General features: G+C 40.3%; 1 protein-coding gene across 4 annotated transcripts in view; it reads left to right on the forward strand.

The window, feature by feature from the left end:
• Window positions 1-27,922, forward strand: part of afap1l2 (actin filament associated protein 1-like 2) — a 220,921-nt gene that overhangs the window by 157,611 nt on the left and 35,388 nt on the right. For all 4 annotated transcript variants that reach the window (XM_072557366.1, XM_072557367.1, XM_072557365.1 and 1 more), the window contains 4 exons: window positions 19,704-19,794; window positions 21,910-22,115; window positions 23,511-23,690; window positions 27,737-27,826. In XM_072557366.1, the coding sequence (XP_072413467.1) occupies window positions 19,704-19,794; window positions 21,910-22,115; window positions 23,511-23,690; window positions 27,737-27,826 (567 nt within the window). The remainder of the gene's footprint in view (window positions 1-19,703; window positions 19,795-21,909; window positions 22,116-23,510; window positions 23,691-27,736; window positions 27,827-27,922) is intronic.

Here is a 27,922-nt window from a genome sequence, read left to right on the forward strand (position 1 = left end):
CTCACAATTTTCTTTGTGTCCTTTTCTTGAGTTTTCCTTGCTAACCTTTTCAAGCACTGTGGAGGAAATAAAATTTGCATTTATTTAGAGTCAATCACAAATTCAGAATGTCCCAAAGTATTTCCAGTCATGAGGTACTTTTCCATCATCGTCAACATTGTAGTGTAGGAAAGGCAATCACCAATTTGAGCACAACAGTTAAATAAATGACCAGATTAGCCACCTTAGATGGTCGCTGTGGTTTGATGCATACAAGAATCTGAACTTCGGTACACCGACAATATTAGAAAATCAAGTGGAGTAGACCTCTAAGTTTGTAAAGGGACTTGTTTTGTTAATTTAAGTGAAAGATACTGGCCATAAATGCACCCTGACCCACCCAATTTTATAAGATTCACAGCATCTTGCATACAAATCTCAGAAATGTGCCCCTTTTACATATTTATCCTTCATCAGAGAAAATCTTTGTGTGTCTAATTCACTTACCTTCTGCAGGCAATGTCGTTCTTAAGTTCAGTCTTTTGGAATGCTTAGTTTGTGATTTACCTTGATTCAACTGACTGGTATGTAATATTTGTACTGAATATTATTCCTGAACTTGAAAACAATGAATGTTCTGCAAATGTTAACCTTTGTTACATAGAGGTGTGGGACATAATACTGTCTTTGTCAAGGAGGATTTGAAGGTTCAGCAGGATGATCTATGGCGTACAAAAGTTGATTATCTTCCTCCACTCTTTGCCTATTTCACAACAGTAATTTAGTTTGGGTCCTGTTTGTGGGATTTTAATGTTCACAAATTGAGGGGATTTGCCTTTGAGTTTACCAGATAATTTGGCATATTTTCCTTAATTAAATTTAGCCACAAAACATTGTTAATCAGCTGAATGGAGGCATGCTCACTCTTTTATATGAAGGCAACAGGTCCAAATCCCACTTCATAGATTTGAGCACACAGTCTAGGCTGGCACCTCACTGCAGTACTAAAAGGGTGCTGCCCTAGCAGAAGTGCCAATGTTCAGATGAGTTGCTCCACTGAGGCATCACCTGCCATTACCTGAGGCATTTCCTGATGAAGGGCTCCTGCCAGAAACATCGATTTTCCTGCTCCTTGGATGCTACCTGACCTGCTGTGCTTTTCCAGCACCACTCTAATCTTGACTCTAATCTCCAGCATCTGCAGTCCTCACTTTCGCCATCACCTGCCATATCAGACGAAGACAAAAAAACCATGGCTCTATTTGTAAAAGAGCAGGCATATTCTCCTGGTGTCCTTAAATGCATTGAACCCTCAACTAGTACCTAAAGTGGTTAATCTGGTTATTTATTTAACTGTTGCGTTCAAATTAGTGATTGCCTTTCCTACACTACAATGTTGTTGATCATGCAGAGACTGGAAATACTTTGGCACATGCTGAAATTGTGATTTACTGTATAAAAGTATTCTTTCCTGTATAGTGCTTGAACAGGTCTTAACAAGGAGGAGTAAAGAAAAGGAGAAAAGAAAAATGAGAGTTGGAAAGGGAAAAGGCTAGTAATAAAGAATGTCGAAATTACAATGCCATTTCTCTGGAAATTCAAGGAATAAAAATGTAAGCTGCTGGCAGCTGGAGAACTGGATATGGATGGATTCTCTTCTTTTTTGCACCCAGTGAGCTATCAAGAGAGGAATCAGTGAGAAACCTGGCGTTAGTTTTAACAATTTTAGAAAACATTACATTTGCACAGATGTGCTATTTTTGCAATGGAAACACAACACATCTTAAAAACTAAAATGTCACAGCCAGTAAGGAAAAAATATGATGCAATTCTATGTGACTCACCATAGTTTCGGTTGAGTAGCAAGCCTCCTTTGTATGACATTATTTGTTACACTTCTCTACACATTATGATAGTTTCTTCAAATATGTTCCTAACGTGTATTTAAGGGTTCAATAACTTTCAGAAAATATATACATTGACAAAAGAAAAGTGCAATAGAGATAGAAAGGTTTAATGATCAGCTTGACCATTTTAGTGCTACTAGCCTTTCCAAAATTAATTTGTACATATTTGCGAACAATTGTTGCAAGTCATTTTTGTTTAAACACTAATGTCTTATTAAATGTTATAAAATAAGAACTAAGTTAGTGGATTCTCGTGGGCTGCACAGTCAGTGCTTCAGATGAGACCCAGAGTTTGTGACTGAGAGTTTATTTTCTAATCCACAGCCCAATCTTGTACTTGTTGACATTAATGGGTCAGCAGCAAAACACGAGATTGGAAAAGGCAGTAGAATATTCTGAACTGTGAATTAAAATAATTTCAGGATACAAGCACAGTAAAACTAGAAGTAAGTGGTCGAAAGCAATTCATTAGTCATAATACATGACCAGAGAGTTGGGAAGACTCAGATGAACCATTTAAATTGCATTTAATTCTTATGATGAAATAAAGGGAAAGTGGAAGGAAAAGAATCAAAGTCCCAAGAATTTTAATTACTTTAAAATAAATTCCTATAAGGGTAACAACAACAGCAAGACCAATTTAGTTTGCCTAGGACCTTTAACTCAGTGATACATCTCAAAACATATCACAGGAGAAGTATCAAATAACAGTCAACACCAAACCACATAAGAAAATATTAGTGTCAATGAACTTACTTATTTCTTGTAAGTTTTTAGGAGTATTTTTAAGGAGGAAGAAGATATGGAGAAGCAAAAGGTTTAGGATGGTTACACTGCATGGAGCCTTGGTACATGAAGGATTGACCACCAGTTATACAGCAAAGGAATTGAATGTGCAAAGGAGGCCAGGATTGAGGAGTGGAACTATCTTGGAAGGTTGTGGGGCTGGCAGAGATTATGGAGTCGGAGTCCAGAAAATCTATAGAAGAATTTGAAAAGAGGGATAAGCATTTTAAAACTATGCAGCCTCCATTCGTATGGTTAGTTTGTTTATCTGTAGACTGCACAGGTATAGGTAGCTCTGCTCTCCTCGTTTGAAACTAAGTATTTATTCTAGATGTTCTTCCTCACCCAAGGAATGAGTTAAATCTGTGAGTGTTTGAAAAATACAATCGGTTACAAGGAAATCTATTTCCATTGAAATCTTAGTCAAGAAAATTGAAGCTATTTCAGTGTAAATGTGATATTAATATATAAATGTTGTCTTGTGTGGTTACATAGAATTTATCTTCCATTTGGTTAATGATAATTTCAAACTTATCTGTACTTGGGAGGTTTCTGATGGGTATAAAATATGCACCAACATTGCCACCCATCACTATGCCGCCAGTCTGTTCAACGTTCCTGTTCTGGGCCATTTCCACTACCCACCCAGGGTGAGGACAACTGTGGAGGGGAAGACCAACTGAATCTTGGCATTAGCTAAAGGCTGCATATGTGGCTAATCAACATCTAAAAATGTCATTCCCCAGAATTTGAACAATATTTGCAGCTTTGTCTTCCATACATGGAATGACAAATGGGAATAAATTTTCCCAGTCCTGCAGGTCTGAGTCAGGAGGTGGGACTGGGAATAAAGTTCACTGCTATCCGATACCTTCCCACCTCTGAATGATTTTACTAGAAGCCAGGTTAACAGAGCAGCAACTACCACTCCAGCAGTGGCAGGTCATTAACTAAAGCCATGAATGGGCCAAATGATGACGGCACTTCCAGAACCTTCCTGAAAGTGAATGGGCTCTGCTTTGAGGCTGGAGCCTGGCAGGTACTTGCAGGCAATGTCCTGTTTTCAGGCCAGTGATGATTTTGAAGTGTTCAGTCAATCAACTAACAGTTATTACAGACCCAGTCACAAGTCATCCTGTGTACAGGTATCCCTTCTACACTGATAGTCTGACAACTAAAATTCCAGTGGTGAGAAATTTGGAGTGCATTGGAATTGTAATAGCTTTGAGTTGTGAGATGGGACTATGAGGAAACCCTGATGCAGCTGACCTCCCAGAAATTGACAGAGAAATTTAAATCTCCTGGGGCAATTGCCCTGAGTTCGAAGCCTTCTGAAAATGTCCCCTAGAGTGAGAGATCTTTGAGGTTTTTGGTGCACTTAAGCTTACCAATTATGCAGGAAATGTTAAAGGATTAACATCAGCTCCAATTCCAGGGTACTTATTAAGTTAAGCACACTAACTCAGCATTAACCTTTCCCCTCAACTGGATATCCCTAATCCCTGCCACCCCAAATCTAATAGCCTCACCACTCCACACCCAACCTGACTCCACTGAACCCAATACCTGGGCTCCATGATTCAAGAACCCCAACCCCACCAGATTCTGATGCTGATCAAAATTTCTGGACCAGGTCCTTATAGTGATAGTAGAAGTCCACCCCTCTCAACTTGACCCTAATTTCCCTCTTGCTTCTACCTTTCCCTTTCTCTTACCCCTGTCACTCTGGGCTTCTTATCCTGTGTTAATTGTTCTTTGATTTTTCAATATTGCTTACTCGCTGCACCTGTGTCATTTTATCCTGCTCACACTGCAGTGTTCTCTCCCTGAGCTGGTAACCCTTTGGCATTGCACTCTGGTGTGCTTTCACTCTGTCTCTGTCTCTCAGTTTCTATCTGTCTCCCTGGACAGTGCAGCTAATTGCCTTGAGCCCATTAATTTCAAAAATAATATTAGGAAAGGAAGTTCGTTGGGATTACTCATCAGAGCCTCTTGCCATTTATGAACCAAGGAGTAAACTTCTTTTTGTTTCATAAGCCATAATCCGTAGCGGCCCATAGACATCTCTCTCTGTCTCCCTGCAAGAGAGACAATTGGTCAGGTATAGTTTGAGGGTAATCACTCCACACGTGTGGGTAAAGTAAAGAGCTGACCTCCATGAACTCCTACAGTTTGCAAAGGAAATGAGCCCGCACTGTTGGCTTATTCTACAGCTCATTATTGTCGTCTGACCAACAAGCTAACCAATTCATTGTTACATGAGGTAGATAATTAAAATGAGATTTTTCAATATATTATTAGAAATTTGTTTTATTTTTCACACTTACGTCTATGGTCAATAATTGTCCACAGATTTTTAGTGTGACATCAATATGCATGCCTGCCAACCTAGGTTCCAACCAAAAAAATTGCCTTGTGGTACATTTCTGCACTTAAGGAGGCCATTGAAGATTGTAGCTATTTTTAATTCACTTAATTCTTAGATTTTTGGCATGGTAACAAATCTTGGTTGTAGTAAAACTGCATGGATACTCTGTGAGGATACAACTTTCCACAAAATGCTCAGTGGTTAGCACTGCTGCCTCACAGCGCCAAGGACCCAGGTCTCGATTCCAGCCTTGGGCGACTGACTGTGTGGAGTTTGCACATTCTCCCCATGTCTGCGTGGGTTTCCACTGGGTGGTCTGGTTTCCTCCCACAATCCAAAGATGTGCAGGTCGGGTGAATTGGCCATGCTAAATTGCCCATAGTGTTAGGTTCATTAGTCAAAGGGAAATGGGTCTGGGTGGGTTACTCTTCGGAGGGTGGTGTGGATTTGTTGGGCTGATGAGCCTGTTTCTACACTGTAAGGAATTAATCTAATCTAATTATGGAGCTAAATTGCATTGATAATTAGGTTCTTTGTATGTTTGCCAACAACAAAAAGACAGAAGAGACAAAGCAAAAATAAAGAAACTTTAGAATGCAAGTGAGAAAGTTAATAGTAATTATAGATATAGACTTGAAAAGTGGACAGATAAGAGACTATGATTCCCATACTTGCCAGGAATAAATGGCATACTGGGCAGAATATTTAGATATATGTCTCTTTCGGGGATCTTCCTGTTACAGCGATGTAAGTCATTAAACAAATTCCTATATCTTCTGCATAGCTAGATAAGCTTTTGTTAAATGCTGACAAAAAACATGTTCTTTTTGCTCAGTATTTCTACGTAAGCTGCCAGATCTAACAGCCTCACCACTCCGCAACCAACCTGACTCCATCGAACCCAACACCTGGGCTCCCTGATTCAAGATTTCTAAAGAATTTGCCAGGATTTGTAAAGAATGTTACATTTCCTGAAATCTCAGCAGAATTCTAATGTGTGTAAGCTGGATTTGTTAGAACTCAAAATATTTAACATTTTTGTACATAAATTACTCATTTAGTAAGACAAGAATATCGTGACCATTACTGAAAAATAAGGAGCCAAGACTATGTTCTCTTCTATCACTGACGTCCACTCCCAATGTGTAAGACTGGACTGGGAATAGCATTGCTAGCAATTTATCTCATTGTGTTCAATAGCAATTTGTTTAACCAACAGAGTAATCAAAAATCCATAAGACATAGGAGCAGAAATTAGGCCATTCAGACAATCAAATCTGCTCCGCTATTCAATCATGGCTGATAAGTTTCTCAACCCTATTCTCCCAGTTTCTCCCTGTAACTCTTGATCCCCTTGAACTTATCTATCTCTGTCTTAAATATACTCAATGAGCTGGCCTCCACAGCCTTCTGTGCTCCAAATATGTGCCCTCAGGTCCTAGTCTCTCCTACCAATGGAAACATCTTCCCAATGTCTACTCTGTCTAGGGAATTCAGTATTCTGTAAATTTTAATTATTTCCCCCTTCATCCTTCTAAACTCCATTGAGTATAGACCCAGAATTCTTAAACGTTTCTCATATGTTGAGCCTTTCATTCCTGGGTCCATTCTCATAAACCTCCTCTGAATCCATTCCAGGGCCAGTACATCCTTCCTGAGGTATGGGACCCATAATTGCTCTCAATACTCTAAATGTGGTCTGACCAGGGGCTTATAAAGCCTCAGAAGTACATGCCTGCTTTTATATTCTAGTCCTGTTGAAGTAAATGTCAACATTATATTTGCTTTCCTTACAGTTGGCTCAACCTGCAAGATTAATTTAACAGAATCCTAGACTAGAACTCCCAAGTCCCTTTGAACTTCAGATTTCTGAATTTTCTCCCTATTTAGAAAATAGTCCATGCCTCTTCTTCTTACCAAAGTGCACAATCTCACATTTTCCCATGTTGTACTCTATCTGCCTTTTCTTTGCCCACTCTCCTAGCCTATCTAAATCCTTCTGCAACCTCCCCACCTCCTCAAAGCTATGTGTTTCTGTACCTATCTCTGTATCATCTGCAAACTTAGCCAGATTGCCCTCAGTTGCTTCATCTAGATCTTTAATGTATAAAGTGAAAGGTTGTGGTCCCAATACTGACCCTTGCGGAACACCACTGGTCACAGGCTGCCATCCTGAGAAGGACCATTTTATCCCCAATGTCTGCCTCCTGCCAAACAGCCAAGCTTCTATCCATGCTAGCACATGGATGCTAACACCATGGGCCCTTATCTTACTCAGCAGCCTCCTGAACGGCATCTTGTCAAAGGCCTTCTGGAAGTCTAGGTAAATAACAACCATTGGGTCTCCTTGGTCTAACCTGCTCATTACCTCCTCAAAGAATTCTAACAGCTTTGTCAGGCATGACCTCCCTTGATTAAACCATGCCATGTGTAAAGTCTCAGGTGTAATGGCTTCTCTTCTTCCTTCTACAACATCACCTCTGCCACCCCCAAAGATCTGTACTTGACCTCTTCCTATTTCTCAGCTACATGCTGCTGCTCCGTGACATTCTTTGAAAACACAAGTGAATTTCTGCATGTACCTTAATGATACCTAATGTTATGTGATGAGCACTTGACGTGTCATCACTGTCAAGCAGATGAGCCTAGTACGGGAAAGTGGGATCGGTGCAGTTGGGGTAATTTGTCAGTGCAGATTTGATGGGTCAAAGGGCCTCTTCTGTATTATATAACTGTATGGCCTTTCTACTGTCTCTTTCAACACCTTCAATCTGGCTGGGTTATCAGATCGCTTATGCAGCATTGGATGAGCAGAAAGTTTCCTCAGTCAAATATTTTGAAGATGGAAGCCATTATTTTTGTCCCAATTCCCTAGTTACTAACTCATCCCTCTGCCTGAAAACTTGTCTGAGGCTGAGTCAAACTGTTCATGACATTTAGTCTCATATCTTACCCATAGGTAAGCTCCACCAACACATTCCCACCATCGCTACTAATATCAGTTGCCACATCCCTATCAGTGCTTAAACCCTGCCCCCCCATCTCAGGTCATATGGTGCTGAAACCCTCATCCATTTCTTTGTTAACTCAAGGCTTGACTAATCTAATACACTCCCCGTACCCTCCCACATGCTGGAACTTCTACATTCTGGAATGTTAGACAAGTAATGATGGACCAAATGTCATTTAAAACCCATTTGGTTCACTAACGTCCTTCAGGGGAGAATAGCTGCTCTCCTTACCCAGCCTACACTGTATTGGAAATAAAAGCAATGTATTGGATAAGGAAAAAGGAAGAAGGAAAGACAACACCCTGCAGAAGTTAAGTTCATTAGAACAGATACAACAGAGATGGAGAGAGTGGGAGAATGGAATAGAGTCCTCAGAGGAATCAGGATGTGAGGAGGTGTAGTTGAGATAGCTGTGGGTATTAGAGAGTAAAAGCTTGTAATTTCCCTGAACCTGATGGATTGCATCCTATGATATCAAAGGAAGTTTAGGCAGAAGTAGTAGATGCACTGGTTGTAAACAACTACAAATCCTGAGGTTCTGGAAGCACCCCAGAGGATTGGAAATTTGTCAGTGTTCAAAAAGGAAGGGAAATACTAAACAGGTAATTGTAGGCCAGTCATCCTATCATCTGTCATTGAGAAATGCTGTAACATTTAGAAACCTACAATGTGATCAACCAGAGTCAGCATGGCTTTCTGAGGGGGTAATCGTGCCTGACAAATTTATTAGAATTCTTTGAGGAGGTAACAAGCAGGATAGATAAAGGGAAACTGGTAGATATAATGTATTTTGATTCCCAAAAGGCATTTGATACAGTACCACATTATAAGGCTACTAAATAAGATAAGAGCCAATGGTATTTTCAGGATGGCAATCTATAACTAAAAGAGTGCGCAGGGATCAGTGCTGGGCCACAGTTATTAAGAATGTATATTATTGATTTGGATGAGAAAAGTGAACTTCCTATAGCCAAGTTTGCAGATGACACAAAAATGTGCAGGAAGATAAATGCTGAGGATGACACAGAGTCTATAGAGAGATATAAACAAATTAATGATTGGGCAAATATTTGGCAGATAAAACATAATGTAGGAAAATGTGAGTTTATGCACTTTGGCAGAAGTGCTGAATATTATTTAAATTGAGAGAGATAAATTTGGAAGTCTGTACACAAATCACAAAATATTAATATTCATGCTCAGTAGGTAATAGGGAAAGCAAATGGAATGATGGCCTTTATATCGAAGGGAATGGAGAAGAAAAATAGAAATTTCTTCTAAAACTGTACAAGGCACCACTCAAAACAAAGTTAAAATACCATGAACAGTTTTGATCCCTTATCTACTGGCATTAGCAGCAGTTCAGAGAATGTTAACTTGGTTGATTCTCGGTAAGGAGAGATTTTCTTATGAGGAGGGTTTGAGTAGATTGGACTTGTACTCATTAAAATTTAGAAGAATGAGATAAGACCATATTGAAACTTATAGGATTCTTAGGAGCTGTGATGCAGAGAGATTGTTTTGAATCCTGAGAGATTCTAGGACCGGAGGACACAATCTCTGGCCAGTCTAGAGATTCTGTGATTACTATGGAATAAACTTAATGGGCAGGAGCATGTTAAAATGCTGGAGCTGTAGCTTTTGAGGATTTGAGAAGAAGGTGGAAGTAGCCTGTTTGGAATTTGGGGTTATGACAAGGGAAGCTGTGGAGGGAGCATCTCCAGAGGAGGTGAAGTCAGTGATAGTCCTGGAAAGAAAGGTTTGATGTTCAGTGATGGGGGTTCATGATTTCTGAGGAGATTGAAGTGGTGGTGCTCAGCACCTGTAAGGTAGAGGTCAGTATGCCAAATGACAACAATGCCACCCTTGTCAGCAGGTTTGATAGCAAAATCAAGGTGAGACCTGTGTGAATGAATGCAGCAAATTCAGAGACAGACATGTTAAAGTGGGTGAGGGGTGTGGAGAAGTTAAGGTGGCTGATGTTACACTAACAGTTCTGAATGAAAAGATCAAGAGAGGGTAAGAGGCTAGAGAGCGGGGTCCCAGTGGAGGAAGAGTACTGGAGATGGGTGAGGGCTATAGAAGGGGAGAAGACTCTCAGTGTAAGCAACAGCACTGGTGAATAAGCCACGTAGAAAACCACCATTTACTGAAAAACCAAGCTTCCTGCAGCTTTGCCATTCTTGAACAAGCAGAACAGTTGGGACCCAGGATTTAATCTTGCAACTCAAGATGTCTAACAACTTTAACTACATTTGCTTTGACTTTACTGTCTATACAAACACCCCTTCCCCACCTTCTTCATAAGCTACCTCTGTTTGTGTGTATTTGTTTGATGGCATGTTTTTCTTATTTTTCTCAGACTGAGGAAGTAATAAAACTCTACACTCTCACGTTAGAATTGGCTTTCCCTCATTCTTGATCTGGTCAACTAATTTTAATTGAACTGTGATAGCCATCTGCTCAAAGAAAATTTTAAAATTTGCAGTGACCGACTGAGAGAGAAAGAGAGAGATACCTGATCACCCCTTCTCACCTGGTTGTAACAACGACTTGTATGTGACCTCAGACTGAAAGCTATGGGTTGCCTCTTGACCCAAACAGCCAAGTTAGAATGTATAAACTGATTCTGACATGAGTCTGCCAATAGTGCTGATTCGATTCCAATGATTCCATTTTCACCCTCACTGCGTTCTATGTCTTTGCCAACCTTTCCTGCCGGTTTTTCAATGTAATGTGATAGACTTCTATTTGATCAGAGAAAAAAGCAGCTAATAGACGAGGGCCTGCAATTAAGAAGTTGCATTCGTGTTTTAAGATGGTGGAATAAGCAATTTCTTCACAAACAATTATAAAGGCATTTAACATCCAGGAGACTGGTCTGGAGCAGTCCTATGTGTGTCAGACTGGCCCATTATTTGTATCACAAGACTAGCATCCTTGTTGCTCAGGCACAAATAAAAAATGGTCGTTTCTAGAAAAGTAGCTACAAAAATGTTAGCTTTTGAGGACGTGTGCATACAAGCTTCAAAGCACATGTTTTTGGATAACAAGCTATATTAGGATATGACTTCAGAAACCACAAACCAGACACTTATTAAGGCAGTTAATTGCATCCATGTGATCACAAATGAGGCTTATATTTGAAGAAACTACTTTTGTGTCAACTTACTTGCACCCAGTTGATATGTTATAGCTGTTCCTGCTCTCAGTGGGTGATAAATTAAGGTTTTTGATGATATGTTGTTTATTCCCATTCCTTTAAATTTTGCAGATTATCGTTTGCAAAGAGATTAGTTAATGCGAAACATATTCAAATGCTCCAAGTTCCAAGGGAAGTCCGAGATCAAATGCCAAAAATGTTATGTTCACAATCTGCTTTGAAATGTTGTCATTTTTAATGAAGACCAATAAATTAAAAGAATGAGCTTTTAATCATATGATCATAATTTTCAATGTAGGGCTGACCTTTCGCAAAATCCAGTTTAGTGATGATTTCAGGGACTTTAATGATGGTTTTCCTTTGTCAGCTCTAGTGAGTTATCGCACACAATTCTCCACTGCTCACCTTAGTGGATGTCCACCACACCTCTATGATGCCACTCTCACCCTCTGTCTCATATTGACCAGGAATGAAAGTGCTTGCTGCTGCCAGGACCTTCCAAAATTCTTGCTGCTAGCGCCATGCGTAAACCTCAGCTGGCACCAGGGTCAAATGCTGCCAGCCAAGAATAATCCTTCATAATACACTGTAGTGGGAAGGAATTGTAAAACAAATGCTTCTAAGGACACAAAGGTGATGGGGGTGACACTTCATTAGAAACAGAATATCACATTCACAAATATTTTCACATGATAAATCATCACCTCTCAGGCTGGCAGTCATTGCAACTGCAGCTACAAGAATGAAGCTACAGAGACTATCGGTCCTTATCACCACTCCTGTTTCTGTAATACCTAGTGTAGCATGACATCTTGTCACTGCTGAGTGTGGGAGTTGGAATATCTTCAAACAGTTGTTAAAGTTCACTTTTCTTAAACAACAGGAACAATGAAGATAGAACAAACAGAAAAAACTGCATTTGCTTCTGGAACCAAACAAGAACCGCTTGTTTTTCAAGCAACAACAAGTTTACAGTAAACAGGTTATGACTTCCCCTAGCTCACATTTATTGGAAAGGGGTATCAATTAAGTCCGATCTGGTTTGTTGCACCCAATACTGGATCACAATGAGGGCGATGATCCTCTTGTTCAATATGATCCTCTTGTTTCCTCTCCTTGGAAGACTACTGTTGCCCTCCCAGCTCTTCGGTATGCAGCACATCACCTCTTTGCTTGATCTACTTGTGGGGATTATGTAGCACTCTATCTGGAGAATGCTGCAAGGCACTCTATCTCCCTCCCCCTCAGGATGATCTAAGGAGCAGATAGCTCCAGATTGCTCTCACTTGTCCAGGTGCTCAGCATTTTTTTCAAAAGTGGTGCCAATGCCAGGGATGACAGTTTATTCTGGGATATCTTGGCAGTGGTGAGTTCTTCCAGTGTGGCGAGTGCTAGACTTGGGCTAGCATCAGATAAGGGCACCATCAAGGCCGATATGTAGTTAATGTGACATGATTGGAATCATAGTGCAAGAAAATTTGCTAGGCCTGATGAGTGATCATAAGATCTAGACCATAAGATGGAGTTGCAGATGTAAGTCATTCAGTCAATTGTATCTGGTCCAGAGGGAAGCCCTATATGAAACTTGATAAAGATGATCCTTAAGCAAAATGTCATAGGAATCAGCCCTTTGGTTAATTAGGAAAGATCAATGATGTGGACAGGATTGTTTATGGCCAGGCTTTATATTTAATGTAGTCAGTCTCAGCATGAGAGTCCAGAGACAGTATGTTCCTGTTAGGTCGTTCTCGCATGCTGCCTGACTTGCTGTGCTTTTCCAGCACCACACTCTCAACTCAAATCTCCAACATTTGCAGTCCTCACTTTTGCCTGGTAGGTGTAGGGAATATTGGATGACTAGAGAAATTAAGGTTTTGATCAAGAATAAGAATATGTCAGGTATAGACAGCAGAGATTGAGTGAATCCCTTGAAAAGTATAAAGGCAATAGGAGTATACTTAAGAGGGAAATCAGGAGAGCAAAAAGGGGTAATGAGATAACTTTGACAAATAGAGTTAAGGAGAATCCAAAATTATTCTACAAATACATTACGGACAAAAGGGTAACTAGGGAGAGAATAGGGCACTTAAAGGTCAGCAAGGCTGCCTATTTGTGGAATCACAGGAGATAGGGGAGATAATAAACAAGTACTTTGCATCAGTGTTTACTGTGGAGAAGGATATGGAAGATAGAGAATAAATAGCGACATCATGAAAAATGTCCATATCACAGAGGAGAATACTGAACATCTTAAAATGGATAAAGATGGATAAATTCTTGGGACCTGATCAGGTGTGCCCTAGAACTCTGTGGGAAGCTAGGGAAGTGATTGCTGTGCTCCTTACTGAGATATTTGTATCATTGATAGCCACAGGTGAGGTGCCAGAAGACTGGAGGTTGGCTAACATGGTGCCATTATTGAAGGAAGGTGGTAAGGAAAAGCCAGGGAACTATAGACCAGTGAGCCTGATGGAATTTAATTTAGGTAAATGTGAGGTGCTGCATTTTGGAAAGACCAATCAGGGCAGGACTTATACACTTAATGGCAAGGTCCTGGGGAGTATTGCTGAACGAAGAGATCTTGGAGAAGAGGTTCATAGTTCCTTGCATGTGGAGTCACAGGTAGACAGGATAGTGAAGGAGGTGTTTGGTCTGCTTGTCTTTATTAGTCAGTGCATTGAGTATAGGAGTTGGGAGATCATGTTGCAGCTGCACAGGAAACTGATGAGGCCACTTTCAGAATATTGCATGCAATTCTGGTCTCCCTGCTATAGAAAGGATGTCATGAAACGTGAAGGGGTTCAGAAAAGATTTATAAGGATGTTGCCAGATTTTACGGTCTGAGCTTTAAGGAGAGGCTGAATAGGTTGGGGCTGTTTTCCCTAGAGCATAGGAGGCTGAGGGGTGACCATATGAAGGTTTATAAAATCATGAGGGGCATGGATGGAGTAAGTAGACAGTTTTGTCCCTGGGGATGGGGAGTCCAGAACTAGAGCGCATAGGTTTGAGAGAAAAGATTTAAAATGGACCTAAGGGGCAGCTTTTTCACGCAAAGATCCCTGTATGGAATGAGCTTCCAGTGGACATGGTGGAGGCTGGTACAATTACAACATTTAAAAGGCATCTGATATATGAATCGGATGGGTTTAGAGGGATCTGGTCCAAATGCTGGCAAATGGGACTACATTTATTTGGGATATGTGGTCAGCATGGATGTGTTGGACCAAAGAGTGTGTTTCCATGCTGTACATCTCTATGACTTAATGAGGTTCAGGTACAATTCTCTCTGATTACAGACAGCCTTTCACCTGTATTGTGTTCTGTGCCTGATAATTGCAGTTGTCCCCTGAGGGTCTCATATCTCTCACAAGTAGATTTTGCTCCCTCAGCAGAAGAAACCACTTACTCCACCCACTCCAGTTGTGGTGACAGCCATTTTCTATTTCCAATGCCCCACCCCACCCCACACCACACCATCCCAAATCTTCACACATCTTTCCTCATTGAACTCCCTGTTACCTCCATATGGGCCTGCACTTTCCCATTTCCTGACCTCGTTTTTCTTTAAAACTTCATCTCCTTTCTTATCTCCCAAGCCCCAAATCTTAGCCATGTCAAACGTCATGATACACTGTCCCCCATCAAAGCCAGGGTAGTGGTGACCACTGATGAACCTCCTCTCATATTACCCTGTACTTCTTGGGAGGTTTGCCCGTCACTCGAACTGCCAGTGACAGAAAACAGCAAAGTGGCCAGGAGACACCAAATGAAGTATTTTTTAATTTTGCGTTCTGTGTGAAGTCCTTGTGGGAAGCTGGAATGCTCTTCCGTGCCCAATGAAGAATCCATGGCCCTCATCAGCTTCAGACTACACTTACCATCCCAGGGTCAGCATCTGGATTAAGTTTCCATATGGGGGGGGGGGGGGGCATTGTATGGTGACAAAACAAAATAATGTAGAACATTTCAGCTAAAAGCAGTGATAATTTCCGCTGTTTTGTCAGCTCCTCTTCAGTGCATGTGTTGTTTCAGCAGCAGGTTCTGTTGTCTAATGCCAAGGACAATTCATTGTCCTCTGTGAAAAAGGATGACAGAACAGATTGACATCAGGCAGTCCTTTGCTCCCCCTGCAGATGTCGTCGGTGAACAAAAGGTGCCATCAGACTTATTTATTTACAAAATGCACAACGTAGACTTCATGGACAGGCTGCAGTTCCATATTCATAAAAAATCAACAGACATGGAAAGTCATAATAAATGTGCAGGGAACCACGGTGGAGAAAACCAACAATCAGCAATTTGAAGCAGTTGCCAGTGAAAAGCTTGGCAGCCAGCAAACAGCTCGTGATGGCTAAGAAGAAGAAAAGAAACCACTGAGATTGCTTGGCTTATTTTTAGCTGTATCAACTTTTTTGGTGGACTGCTTAGGTGGGCAGGGCAGTGGCAAATAGAATTGCACCTGGAAAAATGTCACTTGGAGATGACTAATAAAGCAACGGACGACACTGAGTGATGATCAGAGGAGTTCTTGGAGTTCTTCCTGAGGATGGCAGGATAGGTAGATAAGTTGGTTCAGAAGGCATATGGAATACTCGCCTTTATTTGATATTTTTGAACCAACCTGTTCAGAGACGTTATTCCACACTCTGAAGCAGGCGGGTCTTGAACATGGCTCAGAGGCAGGGACACTACCACGAGACCACAAGAGTTCTTATAGCCAAGGCATAGAATAGGTGAGTAGAGAGGTTCTGCTAGAGCTGTATGCAATGCTGGTTAGACCATAACTTAAGTATTGTATGCAGTTCTAGTCACTGCATTATAGTAGGATGTGATTGTAGTAGAGAGGGTGCAGAGGAGATTTACCAGGATGCTGCCTGGGCTGGAAGACTGAGCCATGATACATTGGATTGTTTTCCTAGGAGCAGTGAAGGTTGATAGAGGTCTGTAAGATTATGAGGGGCATTGATAGGGTGGAAAAAAAGACACAATAACCAGGGGCTACAGATTTAAGGTTAAGAGGTAGAAGGCTAAGAAGTGAGTTGAGAACCTTTTTCACTCAGAGGTTGCTGGAAGTTTGGAACTCAGTGCCCCAAAGGGTTGTTGAGTCAGGGTCTCTGGTAACATTGAAGTAATATTTAAACACTCACGTGAATTTCCATAGTCTCCAGGCTGTAGCCAAAAGCTGAAAAATGGCACTACCTGTAGTGCAATCAAAATTTTGTTTACTGACATTGACTCAATTGACCAAATGGCCTCATGTGCTCGAAGTGTCTATGAATCCAAATGTCAGCAGGCAACTTGCTGTATTCAATTGAGGATTTATTACTGAAAGTAAGGTTTGAATACTCGTGAAGGCATTAACTATTAGTAAGTTTGGAAAATGGTTATAAGTAACCATGCAGTAGAGTTTTCTGCACTTGAAACACCACCAAGAATGTTTTCCATTAGAAATCTGTGACCCCCGAGAAGCTTGAATCTTTAGGTTTCCAATAGCTACAGAGATTTAACAAGATAATGCGGCATTGTTATTGGTGTGAATTTAGCTGCATTTTTTAATAATTGACAACAAGGTTGGTGATTCATACTGCATGTCAGGTCTGATGTCTGTCAGTCTGCTGCTTCTTGTCTACCTGTATATTAATTAAAAACAATCGCTATAAAAATTAATGGAACGCTGACAATAGTTTGACCATACTAAGAGGCAATAAGACAGTACTAAGTAGAAAATTTGTCAAAACTATAGGATATTTGCAATATTAATGATGAACTCAAACCATTGCAAGGTATACTATCCTGGCAGTTCTGGTCATTTCCCCTTGTCCTCATTTTAACCATCTGTTCCTTTTAAAGTGTCAATGTTCTGCCTTTCTTGGCATAGCTAAGAGGAAGGAAATATTTCCACTGTTGACTGTAACAGCTGCTCGTCCCAATGGCCAGTGGTATATTCACCCGCACAAATTAAAATGAGAGTTTCAATTTAACTAAGGTACATGGAATCTGTGCCAAATTTACAAGCAGCTATTGAAATAATCAATTTGAAAAAACAGGCCTTCAGGCTGCACATGTGTACATTAAGCATGTTGCTGATTAGCATTAAAGGATAGCAAAGCTGGTGGTTATTGTACTGGAAAAAGTGATTTTGGGGAGGTGATGTTTCACTGTATTACCCTAATCTTTTGCACAGTCTGTTGTGTTCAGATTGATTTGTGACTACTCAAAATGTATTGTTCCCCTTACAGAGCACGCAGTTTGAGGTAACATCTTGACAGTTCTGTTGGAGAGAAAATTCTGATGTAATTTTAGAAAATATTGAAGTTTTCCAACTGCTACAATCCTAGATCAGACAGTCATATTTACTTTACGATCTGGCTTGGACCCAGCAACCTTTATTTTTAAGCTATGATAAAGTGTAAGATCCAATGCCTTGCTAAGAGAATAATACCACAACATTCCACAGTTTTGAGTAAAGAACAATGGATGTTACAATACAACTTTAGAACAGTGTTACAATTTGCAACATAAGCAATTATTTCTAACACACAGAATTAACATGTGGTAAATATGGGTAATAGACCGCGATTAAACACCCCACAGAGCACATCAAATAGCAAGCACGATCAAAACCAATCCCACAGATTTCTCAGCAATTCTCCCCAGATGTTAATGCCAAGGTGAGTCATTAAATCACTTAATACTTCACAAAGGGTCACAATTATTCACCTTTGCTGATCTGGCCTTGAAACTCCTTAAAGAGCTACTCCATCATTGGCGACTCCTGTTCTGGTCGATCACCTATCTTCCCTGTGTTTACTCCAGAAACTATGCTCCCTCACAGGCATAACTGCAGTTTTCCATGACTTCACCAAGCCAGCAATAGTCCTGAATTATTCGAAGTTCTCATTCATTCAGTTGCATCCAGCAAAGATTGTTAGCATTTCAGCGCCCCCTCCACCGCCCCACTCTCAGCTGCAGTGGTGTATAGATGCTTCTGAACTCCCAAAGCTCCCAGACCTTCCCAGAGCTTTCAATTGTTGTTGGACTTTCCTGAGCCCTTGCCACACAAAACCAATGTCATTTAGCAGCACAGTCAACAATAGTACCTCTTAGCATGGATTCTCTATCTCTGTCTGCCTCTTCAACTAACTGGCAATCTCACTGAAAATAACATAAAGGCTGTCAGGTGCTGAGGCGGGGAATGGTATGTTGTTCCGTGAGCTGCTCACAATGTGGTCTCTGTTACATCAGTGAGACCAAAGGCAGACTGAGGAACCACATTGTGGATCGCCTCTGCTATGTCCAGGGGAATCACCCTGACCTTCAGGTTGCTTGCCATTTCAATAGACTCTCTTATTCTTATGCTACCATTTCTGCCCTGGGCCTACTGCAATGCTTCAACAAAGCACAACGCAATCTCAGGGAACAACATCTCATTTTCTTGAGGAATCTATATTGAGTTACTCTGTACTAGAAAGCCTGATCATATGTCCTCCATTTCCCTTGCATTCTGTCCACTGCACCCCCACACCCCCACCCCACAGCCTTATCTTGTTTACTTTGCTCACATTTGAGGTAACTTATTTATTTTCCCTTTACCACTTTAATTTGCATCCATTTCACATCTCTATTTCTCTTTCACCACAATTAACAACTCCCTTGTCTTTGCACTGGCCAGTACACCAGCTGTTCCCTTTGCCCCTTCTTTGCCTCTGTCAAAAGTATCAAAAACACATTTTCCAGCCCTTTTAGTTCTGAAGAAGAGTTTTACAGAACTGGAAATGTTAACTCTGTTTCTCTCTATACCAGACATGCTGAGTTTCTCCAGCACTTTCTGGGTTTGCTTTCATATGACAGCCTCACCTCCTGTATCCTTTGAATTACTCTTCAACGAACCCATAACTGTCTTGAACCATCTATTGAAAACCTTGCAATTGATCCCTCCCTTATTCTTGGTTGAAATTGAACATTAGTGACATTTTGGAACTGAATGTACCCTGAAGGAATTAGATTTCATCACACAACATAAATAGTTCGTACAGCACAGCCAAGTGGTAGTAAAGCAGCCTCTTTTACCTAAGCACATTGTAAATTGTCTTTTCCATTGGCTGTCCTGTCGTAGGTAGTTAGCATTTTCAATTTTTCAGGATTTTTTTCTCTTTTTCTGCTGTGCATTTATGGAGCTAGAATTAGACAGCATAGACTGTACAATATACAAGACAAAGTCACCATAGTCCCACTCTCTCATGAGCAAGAGACAATCATTGGTGTTTTAACCTGAGGGTCACCACACCTCAGGTAAGGGTCAAGGTTGAGAAGGAGAGTCCTTCATGGCAACCTCAGCCTATGTGGGAATTGAACCCACACTGTTGGCATTACTCTTCATTACAGCCACCCAGTCAACTGAGCTAACTGACAATATGCACATAAAGAAGAATGGGATATCTAAGATCACAAGACTCCAATATTTAGGATTTGTTTTGTTTCATCTGCAGATACCAGACAGAGAGCCATTTCCTTTGTCCAGACCAGATGCTATTGAAGGCCACTATGAGGAGGCTGAACCATATGACACCGTCAATAATGGTATGCCATGGTATTATAAACTTCACACCAGGCACTAAATAAGACTATTTCACGGAGAAATGTTTGCTTACATGTAACAATTAGCTTTCAGAAAATGTTGTAGTTTGAAAATAAATTGAGGAGGGCTTATAAAATTGAGGGGGCCTTATAATGCAATGGTATTGTCCCTACTTCTGAGTCAGAATGTTTGGATTAAAGTTCCACCTGCCATAGAAATGCCTCAATACATCCAAAAAGTTTATTTAATAGATTTTGTTTACACTACATTGATGAATGTTTTTGGATAAGCTTGTTGCATTTTTAAGAACAATGGAGATAGTGCTTCCTTCTCCTCTGAAATTCAGAAATTTTCAGCAGAATTTGAAAGAATGTTTTGGTCCTTTCACCGCACTCCCAGCCCTTGGGTAGAAGTGGATTAAAAGATGTGTAAGTTAGGCTTGGATGTGGGGTACATAATGGCAGGATTGCAGCTGCCTTTGCAAAAAACTGATAATGCCCTCACCTCTTACCGTGTCTATGGCATAAAGAGTCAGAATTTCTAATGCAGGGGTTTGCATTGCCCCCAGCACAGTGTTAGACAAGAAATAGAATTGCTCAGACCAGGTATATAGTAGCAGAAAAGGGTGCAACGTCGAGTTTCCTGGTCATGATTGTGGACTGGACCCCCAAAAGAGTAATTTGTTTTTGCTTTAAATTAGCTCCTGGGTGCAACTGGCCACCCCCTCCAGCAAAACCAACTAACTGCTTAGAGCTAAGTGTCTAAGACCATTCCAATATCAGACAAAAGACCTCTTCTTAATCTTGGCAAAGTCAATGGAAGAGATCCTAGATGGGTGTAACTAAGCATATAGTGATATATGTTCTCCCCTTTTGTGCTCAGCTATCCTATTTGTATACGACTGAATACCATTTCAAATCAGTAATTCCATCTTTCCTGTCAAGAACATTGGTTTTACTAGGTTGCTTTGCTAGTTTAGTGCAGGACTTGAGCATTGTTGGAAAGATACACATTTTGTTGAACTCTGCATCTTCCACTCATCAGGGTTCTTGATGAAGGACTTATGCCTGAAACGTCGATTCTCCTGCTCTTCGGATGCTGCCTGACTTGCTGTGCTTTTCCAGCATCACACTCTCGACTCTGATCTCCAGCATCTGCAGTCCTCACTTTCTCTTAGGAAATAACAATGTAGAGGAAATAACAAAGCAAATGTTGTGCCCCTTTACATTGGTAATCTTGCAAATCATCCTGATGAGTTGAGATGAAAGTTTTCAACAAATGCTTCTTTTCAGCAATATTCATATTATTTTTAGCTTATAAGAAATGAATAGCTTTTAAATCCTCTATGATTAAGAAATAGGAAGGATAGGCTGTTAGGACTGGTTCAGCAGAATTACTTTGCTCTTGATGAGTTCAAAGGAAAGAAGCCTTGCATTTAGATCACATTTTTCATGAATACCAGATGTCTCAAAGCACTTTATAGTTAATGATATCCTTTGAAGTACTGTCCTATAGGAAACTACTGAAGTGTTATAACATAAGAAATACAGCATTGTTTGCACCCAGAAAAATACCCGTAAACAGCAAGAGAGAATAATCAGGTGAATTTTTTTCTCAGATTTGGTTGAACAATACATTTGATCAAGAATTGGGGAAAAAAATGCCCTGCTGTTCTTTGCAATAGAATCTGGGATCTTTTAAGTCTCATCCAAAAGACAGTACCTCCAAACACTGCAGAATTCCTCAGCGATGATTTTTCTGCTCAACTCCTGAACTTGGGGTTTTTTAACTTGGAGGTGAGAGTTCTGCCGACTGAACTGTGGCTGATCCCCTCAGAAAATTAAAGAACAAGGAAAGATTGTGAAATAGGTTTCGCTTATAGGCTGAAAGTAGTACTAAATAGAATCTTAAACTGGCGTGCATTATTTTTGCAGAGTGCTGTTTTTTGGTAATGCTTTTCGTGGGAAGTAGAAAGGGAATTATTTGATAAGTTTGTTTGAATGAGCATACAATTCAGGTAGTCTACTCTTGCACAGTTTGAAAAAAAGTACAGTATTGCACTAAGATATGATTATGTGATAATGACTGTTAAAACTTCAATGCTTTGTTCACTACAGATGAAGTTGATGCTGTCAGTAGCTCTTATGAATCCTATGATGAGGATGAGAACACCAAGGGGAAATCCATGACTCATCAGTGGCCATCTCCAGAGGCCTCCATTGAATTGATGAAAGATGCTAGAATTTGTGCTTTCCTCTGGCGAAAGAAGTGGCTGGGCCAATGGGCCAAACAACTTTGTGTCATAAAAGACTGCAAGCTTCTGGTAAATTAGCTGCCTGGATGAAAGTGGCAAAGTTTTGTTGTTGACTCTTCAAAATATTTTTTAAAATCAACCTCAAGGAAGACCGCAAAAATCAATGAAATCCCGAATAATGGCACAAGTCTTTCTCATATTTAATATTTGTACGTCAGTCATTTATTAGAATGGCAGCATTTTTCGCGTTGGGGAGATAAATAAATTATCTTGGAGTAAGAACATTTTATAAAACACAAGTTCATGTTTTCCAGACCAGAGAGTGGAAGATAAAATGTCCAAACATTCAGAATAGATACCATATTAACAAAGTTGGGATACTAAAGACATGGGGGTCTAATGAATTAATAACCTTTATGACCAACAGCCAGAAGTAACTGTTGTTGGTATTAATTTTTGTGGCATTTTCTGTCCACTATTTGAATGCAAACATTGATTTGTTTGTTTTAAGTGATTATTGCTCAGTGATACTATTGCTGCCTCTGGGATGGAGAACTATTGGTTCAAGCCTCTTTCTCTGGTGAGCAGGGAAAGAGTTCCTGACCCTGAATCTTGGGTTGACAACCAGTGGAAGGCTCCTGTCAGATGAGATCAAAGTGGTGACTCCCTGTTGTTCCCAGCCAGCACTTCCTGTAAGGACCTTGTTAATTAGGTTAACGATCTGTTTGAGAAATAACCTACATGCTGGTAAAGCAGCTTTTCTGACATTAAAATCACCAACAATAAATTCCAGCCTATGTTGTGTTCTTACTTCCAAATGTTCCATGTACCAAACACTTATTGTCAAATAGAAGGTAGTATGTGGCAGTACGGTAGCTCAGTGGTTAGCACTGCTGCCTCACAGCACCAGGGACCCAGGTCGATTCCAATCTCAGGTGACTGTCTGTGTGGAGTTTGCACATTCTCCCCGTGTCTGCGTGGGTTTCCTCTGGGTGCTCCGGTTTCTTCCCACAAGTCCAAAGAAGTGCAGATTAGGTAAATTAGCCATACTAAATTGCCCAGAGTGTTCAGGGATGTGTAGGTTAGGTACATTAGTCAGGGGTAAATATAGGGGAATGGGTCTGGGTAGATTACTCTTAGGAGGGTCAGTGTGCACTTGTTGGGCCAAACGGCCTGTTTCCACACTGTAGGGATTCTATGTTTCTTTCTATGATTCTACGATTGTTACCATAATCAGATAACACCAGTAATTCCAACACTGGCTATTTCTATACAAATGCAGTATGATTTCAATATGATCTTCATTTCAGATTCCATTTACTATCCTATACATTTCAGTTTGGATCACTCTTTATGCTCTGTTAAGTCTGACCCTCTTCCCCTATACTAAATTATAGCAAGTGAAAATTTAAAGCTTTTGTAATGATCAATATTGATTGTGGGGTATTTCTCTCCTCCTGGCAGTGCTACAAGAGCTCAAAGGACCAGAATCCTCAACTGGACGTGAGTCTGATTGGCAGCACGGTTATCTATAAAGAGAAGCAAGTGAAAAAGAAGGAACATACACTGAAGATCACACCAGTAAATTCAGATGTCATAGTATTGGGTCTTCAAAGCAAGGATCAGGCAGAGCAGTGGTTAAAGGTACTGTACAATAGCTGTTACAATTTCACTGGGACAATGTACATTCAAAGACGATAGAGAGTAGGATCAGTGAGGATAATTGAAAGGTCAAGAAATCATTACACCAAAAAGGGCCATTTTATTTCCTGCTGTGCTGAAAATCTAATCATAATTTGAAAGCAGCTACAAAGCAATGACTAGTGCAGGAATTTCGCATGAAAAGCTGTGTAAAATGGGGTGTAGGGCCTTATTTTGGCTGATGGATCAATAGAAAATCAGAAAATATTGAAGAGATTTGGTATACAAAAGCTTGTAACTCACGTATGTTCAACATTCTGCATGTTTCACTTGATTTTGTTAATGTTATTCCTGGAATGGACGGAAACATGCAGGAAATTCTAAGCCATTGTAGAGTTGTATATTTTTGTGAACCAGGAAAGAAACAACTGAGTGTATTGCAAATGGGAGCCAGTCTGCTGAAGTATAGTTCTGAGCAGTGGGTGGTAGACATCCTATACTTCATCAGGAATGATCTTACAGAAGCATTGATAGGAGTTTGAACCATGTGTCACCAACAATGTAACTTGTGATGCTGCTCATAATCTAGTAATTTGGTTTTCATTTCTTCAGCAACCTTAATGTGCAGCATTTATTCTCTAATGCAGTCACTTTATTCTAATTAGATTTTCTTAAAAAGGCTTGATCTACTTTAACTTTCAACATACAAAAATCACCAAGAAAAATTTGAGATATTACGGGTGACTTGGTGACCCCGCAAACCAGTGTGGGTGGCTGCAGGACCATGTACCAAGGATTCATTATTATAGATTATGACTCCCAGCGTTTCAGGAACTTGGGCACACTGAAGCCTTGTCTAAGTTCAGTGTCTTCTTTGTCAGTTGCAGTTCATTGAAATAACAGATCAAAGGAATGCAATGCTTTGAACGAAGAAAACAAACAAAAACCATTACTTACAGCTATCTATTAGAAAAAGAAAAACTGCTAAAACTTAGACAAACCCATTTCCTTTGTAAAAACCATGACTTTAAAAAGCTACTTTTGTGACTCACTTGGAATTTTTCCTTCCTTGTTATCACAGATGCCAGAAAACCATTGTTGGCCTTCTGTGAACTGTTGCTATGATAACGAATTAGTGGTATTTTGCACATAATACAATGGGATCCTTAGAAGGTTGGGCCATCATAGTTGCAAAATAATGAGAATAACACCTGCTAATTGCTGCAAGAAATGCCAAATTTAGGATTTCTTTTAAAAATCACTTATAAGATGCTTAAGTGCTCTTAGGATAATGTACTATACAGAGTTTATGCTCTGGTACACGTTTTATAGGACTATATTTTCAGGTAAATACAATGACAGTCAGACCTGGTTAGAGATTACACAGTAATATTTCACTAGGGTGATGCATGATCAATGTTTGAGCCAAAGTTATTCCTGATGATGTGGTTCTTTGAGTTGTGAGAGACCGGTTTAGAAAACAATGGCAAAAGATTCTTGTGTCTAGGCCCTATCCCCATAACAATTAGACTTGTCGCTGGTTTGCTTGTTGAATCTCATATCTCCTAGTGTTCCACCAGCTCTACATGATTAATATGTTCAATGAGTGGGGAGAGTGGATGATTCTTTTTATCTTGTTAGATTACAGCAGAAGGGGAAGCACATTGTCACAAGCAGAACTATATTATTGCTTCTATGTTAATGATTCTCCATTGGATTATTATTGAAATGCTGTCCTCACCACTTGGCAGTTACTTGGTGTCCATTCTTTGTGGCATTCATCAATTGGAATCCAAGTTAAAATTAGCCAATTTGTTTTACATTAGTAATCTTCCCAACATTGCTTTAGATTGATAGTTTAAGGAGAATTTAAAGGAAATGGCCCAGTTGTATCAATCGATTAAGATATTTCAAAAAAGGAAACAAACTAGATGGCAACAACCTGAGCACCAGAAACAACTTTAGCAAACTCTGCCCTGTCAACTGTAGAAAACCTCCTTTCCAACATCTGGGGATTGGTGCCAAAATTGGGAAGGCTGTCTCTCAGACTAGTCAAGCAATAGCTTGGCATAGTCATACTCACAGAATCATACCTTACACACAATGTTCCAGACAACATCATCAGCATCCCCTCATTCCTGATGAAGGACTTTTGCCCAATACGTCAATTTTCTTGCTCCTCGGATGCTGCCTGACCTGCTGTGCTTTTCTAATATTGACTCTAATCTCCAGCATCAGCGGTACCCATTTCTGCCTGGCATCCCTGGATATTTTTTGACCCAATGACAGACCCAGTAGAAGTGGTATATAGTTAGGAGGGAGTTCCCTGGGAGCCCTGAAAATTGCCTCCAGATGTCATGAAGTCTTATGACACATATCATTACCACATACCAACACTATTGCTCCCCTGGCTGATGAACTCCACAGAGAAAGTACAGAGGGTGGCAAGGTGACAAATGCATTCTGAGTGCCGTTCAATGTCTATCGCCAAGAGTGGCTCAGCAGGATCATTGCTGACCAAGCTGGTCAATAAAGGACATTGCTGTTATACTTGCTGTGTAACAAGTGATGAGGGAATCAACAAGAGGGAAACATTTGACCTCATCATCACAAATCTACCTGCAACAGATGCACCTGTCCATGACAGTGTCAAAAAAAGTGACTACTGCACAGTCCTTGTGGAGATGAAGTCCCACCTTCACATTGAGAATACCCTCCGTTACATTGTCTGATAATATCACTGTGTTAAATAAAGTCATAGAGATGTACAGCATGGAAACAGACCCTTCGATCCAACCCGTCTATGCCGACCAGATATCCCAACCCAATCTAGTCCCACCTGCCAGCACCCGGCCCATGTCCCTCCAAACACTTCCTATTCATATACTCATCCAAATGCCTCTTAAATGTTGCAATTGTACCAGCCTCCACCACAGACTTTGATCTAGCAACTTAAGACTGGACATCCATGAGAATAGCAGCAACAGAATTGTACTCAAACAAAATCTGGAGCCTCAGGCCTGGCATATCCCCCACTCTAGTAGGACCACCAAACCCGATGATCAACCATGGTTCAATGAAGAGTGCATGAGAGCATGCCAGGAGGCACACCTAAAAATGAGGGCAATCTGGTGAAGCTACACATCAGGACTATTTGTAGCCAAACAGCTTAAGCTGCAAGTGATAGACAGAGCAAAGCAATTCCCCAACCAATGAATCATATCTAAGTTCTGCAGTCCTACCACATCCAGTCATGAATGGTGGTCAACCAGTAACAACTCACGGGAGCAAGTGCTTCCACAAACATCCTGATCCTCAATCAAGGAGGAGTCCAAGATATCAGTGCAAAAGGTAAGACTGAAGCATTCGCAAATATTTCAGCCAGAAATGCCCAGTGGATGATCCACCTCAGCGTCTTCCATAGATTGACTATTATTATAGATAATGTTATAGATATGAACCTCTTTTCCTGCCAATACAATGAGAGTGAGTGTATACTGTATTTGTATGGTATGTGCAATTTTGCTTTGAATACCTTGACAGTCTAGTGGAGTAGGTAACGTCTAATACACCGGCAATAATACTTGAAAAATATTCTATGACAGGTACCTTTTGTTGATCTCACAGGGTGTAAATTTTCTAGCTGCTCTGGCATAATAAATGATGGCTGTAGCCTCACATTTGGTATTGAGCTTCAGTTTCACAAATGCCTAATCTTAAAATGATTACAAAATTGCAGAGGAAAGAAATTGCCCTGGAACAACCTACTGCATGTAATTTTCCTTCAGTATATCATTAAATGTCTGTCTGAATCAATTGCTGTTCTGAGTGTGCAAAATTAGTTAAGTTGATCTATAAGAGGAGAAATAACTTGCATCAAGGCAAAAAATTATAGATTTATTATCACAAGTAAACATTACTTGACCTAGTAATGGTGACAGACAGGCCTTGATTGTGTACAGATTTGTGAATATTTTAGCGAGATTTCTCTGAGCTTTTATTTTAAAATTTGAACAGTCCTTTTGTTTTTCATATATTTTCCACTGCAGGTGATTCATGAGATCAGCAACATCCAAGGTGATGGCTTTACTGATGGAAATCATGTAGCCATTGATCATTTCCGTATTCATGGTCAACGGGTGAGTCACTACTTTCTGAGTACTAGATACAGTTAAGATTCTCAGTCACTGTGCATTGTTCTTATTTTATTCCCTGTTTTTGTTGTGAGCCAAGCC

Source organism: Chiloscyllium punctatum, chromosome 38 (genome assembly GCF_047496795.1).
Source record: "Chiloscyllium punctatum isolate Juve2018m chromosome 38, sChiPun1.3, whole genome shotgun sequence".
NCBI classification, from domain to species: domain Eukaryota; kingdom Metazoa; phylum Chordata; class Chondrichthyes; order Orectolobiformes; family Hemiscylliidae; genus Chiloscyllium; species Chiloscyllium punctatum.